Source organism: Galeopterus variegatus, unplaced genomic scaffold, assembly GCF_000696425.1.
Source record: "Galeopterus variegatus unplaced genomic scaffold, G_variegatus-3.0.2 Scaffold44287, whole genome shotgun sequence".
Lineage (NCBI taxonomy): Eukaryota > Metazoa > Chordata > Mammalia > Dermoptera > Cynocephalidae > Galeopterus > Galeopterus variegatus.
In genome coordinates, this window is record NW_007770398.1 from 1 (window position 1) to 5,831 (window position 5,831).

At 57.5% G+C, this 5,831-nt stretch overlaps 1 protein-coding gene across 1 annotated transcript; it reads right to left on the reverse strand.

Moving 5' to 3' along the window:
* Window positions 1-80: 80 nt before the first annotated feature.
* LOC103584098 (transmembrane protein 184A) lies at window positions 81-4,754 on the reverse strand (the record flags this gene model as incomplete). The annotated part of the gene is made up of 7 exons (XM_008565217.1): window positions 81-998; window positions 1,681-1,878; window positions 2,521-2,690; window positions 3,484-3,575; window positions 3,737-3,812; window positions 3,929-4,019; window positions 4,589-4,754. Coding segments are annotated over 7 exons (1,053 nt in total), but the record flags the coding sequence as incomplete, so codon positions are not given.
* Window positions 4,755-5,831: the final 1,077 nt, after the last annotated feature.

Genomic DNA, 5,831 nt, shown 5'->3' on the forward strand with positions numbered 1-5,831 from the left:
GGAACAGAAGCCAGTCGAGCCATTAGAAAATCCAAGGGGTTTATATATAAATAAGAGTGAATACCTGGGAAGCAGCACATGGCTCACAAGCCTTCCACATAACACTGGAGGTTCTGTGCCAATAGGCCCCTGGCATGTCCCGGACCACACCAGGCACACCTTCCCCTGTGCGGGGGGCCTCGCCAGGGCTCCCCTGTGGCTGGAGTGTGGGTGGAGCAGGGCCCTTCTCCCATGTGCCCAAGACGGCCACAGCCAGGCTCAGCTGAGAGTCGTCTTCCTGCCCCGGCCAGCCTGTGTGGCTCCCGCACGCAGCTCCTGTGCCGCCTCAGTGCTGGGCTGCCCCGCTCCCCCAGCCATCCCTCCCTCAGCTGCTCAGCCTGGGATCTGCCCTTCAGTCTGTCTGTGGAAGGAAGAGCCAACTCCCCTGGGCCCATGCAGCCAAGACCTCAGCAGCCACCTGGAGCTGAGAGCCAGGTGAGCCCAGTGAATTCCCAGCCTTGTCCAATTTCCTCAGGTGCCTTCTCCTGGGGCTCTGGCCCTGGGCCCCTGGCAGGGCTGAGAGTGCCCTGATCCACAGGCTGGAGGTAGGATGGAACCTGCACTCCATGGGCCTCATAGGTGGCTCTCGGGAGAGGCCTGACCTTTGGCAAGAGGGTTGGTGGGTGGGGAGCCCTGTTTCTTTCCAGAGACCTGGGCAACCTGGGTCCCCAGCCAGGTGGTGGCAACCTCGAGGCCCTCCTATAGGTCCTCCGAAGGGATCAGCATCCTCTTCTCTATGTTCCGGCTCTTCCTGCCCCCACCAGAGCCACCGGCTGTGCCGGGGTGGGGGCTGGGTGAGGGGTGCACACCCTGGCCGGGCCTTGGGGCCTCATGAGTGGCCTGCTGCGTGTAGTGCTGGTAGGCAGGGGAGAAGTTGTGGATGGCGTCCTGCACGATGTCTTGGGGACTCATGGTCTCCTTGAGGCCGCTGGAGATGCTCTGCATGGTTGCTGTGGGGGCTGGGAGGTAGAGAGCACATGGGCTGGGGCTGGGGGGCTTCCTGGACCCCATCATCCTCCCATTATAACCCAGCCCAGGGACACAGCCTCTCAGCCCCACCTCCCTGGTCTACCCTGATGTGTCTGCTCCCCACCGGCCTTGGGCTGCCCAGGGCTGTGGCTCCTGCATGTCCAGGACCCCCAAGACCCCTAAACCCCAGCCCAGCTCCTCCATCTTACCCCAACATTGGGGCCTGTCCCTGCCCAGACCCCTGCCAGGGGCCATGTCCCCCTTGAGTTTCTGAGGGGCTCTCAGGGGGGGATGCCTTGGGCTGGCCTGGGGTGAGCCCTTCATACCCTCCACACTGACCAGATGGGGCCAGGCAGCATCAGGGCAGCCATAGGCCATCCCTGCCCAAATGGTCCATTCACTAGGGATGCCAGCCCCAGCCATTCTCAGCCCCTCCTGTCAGGCTGGTCTCAGCGTCTGGGTGTGGAAACAGGGCACACCCGGCTGGGGGCACCAATGCCCTATCACTGGAGGGATCCTCTGGCCTCTGTCCCAGTCCAGCCTTGTCTCACTCAGAGCTGCAAGCATCTGCCTGCCTGGCTGCCTAGACCCGATGCCGATGAAGGGCCTGTCCAGCGAGTTGACATCCCTGGGCCTCGTGTGTGGATGGATGCCTGGCACGTCGCAGCATACCTGGCGAGTTTTCCTTCTTCTCTGAGTACACCTGGCAGGTGAAGGCGTACCGCAGGGCGATGGAAGCGAACAGCATCTCGATGCAGATGATGAAGTTCTGGTAGCCTGCAGCCAGTGTGCCGGCCCCCACCCTGCTCCCGTCGATGGTCTGGACCTCGGGGATGACCCCACACCTCTCCAGGATGGCCAGCAGCATCCCTGGGGATGGCAAGAGCCACTCAGGCCCCCAGCCTTGGATGGGAGGCTGGATGGAGCTGACCCCAGCCAAGGTCCTCACTGACGCTGGCCTGGGGGATTGGCGGGGGTCTGCAGGGTAGGAAAAGTTTCAGGCCCCCACAGCATCTCCACTGTGACCTGCCCTGTGATATCCTGTCCATGCAGTCTCATTCCAAGGACAGAGAGCCTGAGGTTCACAGGGGCTGGGCATCTCCAAAGTCAGGGGTCTTGGCATAGGGGATGCCCAGAAGCTCCCTGAGGGCCCACCCTGCTATGTCCAGCCCCAGACCTGGGTCCAACCCCCAGCTCTCACCGTCTGGCAGTTGTTGTCCTCTGCAAATGGGGGCTGCGAGTGCCCACGGCCTGGCTGGGAAGAGGACTTAGGAAACATTGGTGTGGCCTCTACCTGCTCCCTCTGCACAGCCTATCTCCCCTGACTAAGGGGCCAGATCTGATGAGCGGACCTCCCCACTTTCCCTGTACCCAGGGGCTTTACAGGCTTCAAGCTGATACTGACCTCTGCTACAGCTGGGGAAACTGAGGACACATGGGGACTGGTGGTGGAGGTGTGATTTGAACTCAGGTTCTCTGGACTCCAGCCCCTGCCTCAGCAACCCCACATACCCTGCCAAAAGGACAGAAAGATGACCGCCTTGATGGTGAGAAACTTGAGGATGGGCTCGAAGGGCCGTAGGAGCTCCCTGGTGGCGAAGTAGAAAAGGAACAGGGCGTAGAGGGCCAGGCTGACGGAGGCGTTGTAGACCAGGGTCACATAGAGGTAGCCACTGTGGATGCTGAGCCAGAAGAGGGGTTGTGGTCAGGACAGGTCCTGTACCCCCTTCTGCCCTCCCTTTGGCTCGGCCCTTCTCCCTGAGCCTGGGCAATGCTGTCGCCCGGGACCCTCCCTCCAGGGCTGCAGACAGCAGAGGGGAGCCTCACTGAGTCCCATGCAGGGGTATGGCAAGGATGTGTGGCTGTTCTCCCCACAGAGCCCTCCTGCCCCTCCTCATCTCAGGATACTGTCCCCCTTTCTCAACCCTGACTGCCCTGTCAGAAAACTGCCCCTTCCCCCAGTCTCCATTCACCTGGTCACAGCCCAAAGGAATGGGTCCTCCATGTTGTGGACACACAGGCATGTCTGTGTTATGTGTGTGCAAGTGCATGTGTGAACGTACATGTGTGATGCATGCATGCTCATGGTGCGTGCATGTGAGTGAGCCTGTGTGTGTGTGGACCCTCCCTGCGCAAGCTGGGGCACTCCCCACCTGCACTCTGCTCAGTTGGCAGGTCAGGGAAGAACCTGGCTCCCTTGGCCCAGGTGCCCTTAAATCCAACCTTTGTCCACCTGGGGAGGGGTTCCACGGCAGGGTGGGGATTGAGGGACCCATTGCCGCCTGGGCCATGCAGCCCTGGGGTCCTCAGCATGCACATCATGACAAGGCACAGCTCCTCTCGGTCTTATTAGCCACAGCCTCCCCCTGGCAGTTTCCTATGAGGAGGGGGAGGCCTGGCTTAGCTCTACACTGAACTGCCCTCCTATGGCCCTGTGCCCCAGCTAGGTTCCTGTGCGTACCCCCCTGGCCTTACTTGAAGTCTCCGTCATGGTATTTGCCGAATGCCTGCAGGACAATGGTGGTCAAGGCCATGATGGGCTTCACAATGCAGAACTGCAGCGTGGCCTGGGGTGGACAGTGGGAGTGAGGGTGGGTACAGGGCAGGAGGCATGGAGCAGCTGTCAGTGAGCCAGCCCCCAGCCCTTGCCCCAGTGGGTGGGTGGAAGAGAACTGGGGTGGGTGGAAGGGGCTGGGCAGAGGCAGGCAGGGGGAAGACCCCCACTCACCTGCTTGCAGAATCGCAGGAACCCGATGGAGTAGGACATGCCCTGCAGGCAGCAGGTGCCATAGAAGCAGCTGGACCTGGGAGTGGGAAGTCCCTGAAACGGGGCTTGGAGGACACAGTCCCCAGTACCAGCCCAGGCTGCTCCATCCTGGGCATGTGGGGTGTTGGGAAGAGCTCTGGGTGAGGGACTTACTTGATGGGCTTCCCCCGAATCTCAGCCATGATGGCACTCTCGCCCCCCAGGTACTGGAAACAGAGGCTCAGGAAGCTGTAAATGACAAAGGCTGCGGGCGGGCAAGGTGACAGGTGAGCCCGGTGGCCCACGGGGACCCCGCCCTGCACAAAGGCTCCTGCCAGACCCACACAGAACTCTGAGGTGCCCATTTCATGGGGGACAAGCTGAGGCTCAGGAGGGGCTGTGACTGGCAGGCCTGGAGGTCTGGAGACTGAGGTCTCCCCATGGGCCTCGCTCAAACTGCTCCAGCTCGGCGCAGCTCTGGGCGCACACCATCCCAGGAGAGGTATAGCCAGCAGCACGTCACAGCTGCAGTGGGCACCCTCTGCCTTCCCCATCCAGGCTCAGGGCAGGCCCACCTGCAGTCCATCCCCAGTGGAGGCCTGGGGGTCTTGTATCCAAACCTGCTAGCATCGCTGATCTGGCAGCCCCTCCCAACAGGGGCCAGGAACATAGGGGCACTGTGGGTGGAGGGCTGGCCATGGAAGTGTGTGTATGTGTGCAGGCCCCGGGAGTCCCCTCACTTGGCTGCCCCCACCTAACCCAGCTTTGGGCTTCTCTTTCTCTCTCTGTTTCCCTCTCAGACAACGCTGGGTGGCCCAGAGCAGCGTCACTCACCTTCGTAGCAGTCCCGCACGGAGTCAAAGTAGACGTAGTACTGGTGGTCTCCCAGGAGGAGGAGGCTGAGCCAGGAGTCGAAGGCATAGATGGGCACGATGAGAAGCAGCCGGATGATATAGCGCTGCTCGTGCGGCACGGTGTAGGAGCGCAGGTGCAGGTATATCTGGGCAGGGGTGGTGAGTGTTAGGGTGCGGCTGGCAGGCCACCTGCCACCCCGCTGCCTTGTGCCAGCTCAGACAAGGCAGTGGAGGGTGGGGGGGTGTGCAGAGTTCTCCTATTGGCAGGCCACCTGTGACCTTATATTTTCCTATATTTTCTAGTTTTCTGCAATGAGCATGCTTATTATAATTAGAGAAAATAAATATTTTTAAATTGTAATCAGATAATATATTTTATATATACTTCATATATATAACTATGTATTAAACAGATATTTCTGATTACAGTAGAATTAGATCTATGTTTTTTAAATTTATTTTTTAATTGACAAATAAAAATTGTACACATTTATGGTGTGCAATATGATTCATTGTGGAATGGTAAATCAAGTCATTATCCATTATCTCTCATAATTATTTTTTTTGTGGTGAGGACACTTAAAATCTATTCTCTTAGCAATTTTCAAGTATACGTACATTGTTATTTATAGCAGTCACCATGTTGTACAATAGATCTCTTGTTTTTCAGTAAATAACTTCCTTGGGCGTGGATGGATGCCTGTTCTTAGCATACTCTGGCAGGGGGGACACTCATTCATTCATTCATTCATTCATTCATTTATTAAGCAAGAATTTCTTGAGACCTGCTCAGTGTCAGACCCTGGGGGAAGAGAGAGGGACATATCATGACCCTAATGGGGCACAGGCAACCTGGAAAGCAGTTTGCTGTCAACATGGGGACGGACATGCGCTCCCTTTGACCCTTATTAGGAATTTGTCCCTAGGAACAAATCTATTCAGAAATATAGAAAAAGATTTGTGTACAAGGACGGGACCCCGTACGTGGTGGTGGGGCAGGGCTAGTGCAACCGTACAAAGGGTTGTTAAATATTAAACATCATTAAAAAGATGCTCACATATATACCCATATGGGAAAATGCTCTGACAGAATGTGACATCTAAAAATCAGGATGAGGGCTGGCCGGTTAGCTCATTTGGTTAGAGTGTGGTATTATAGTACCGAGGTCAATGGTTCAGATCCCTGTACCAGCCAACTGCCAAAAAAAAAAAAAAAAAAAAAA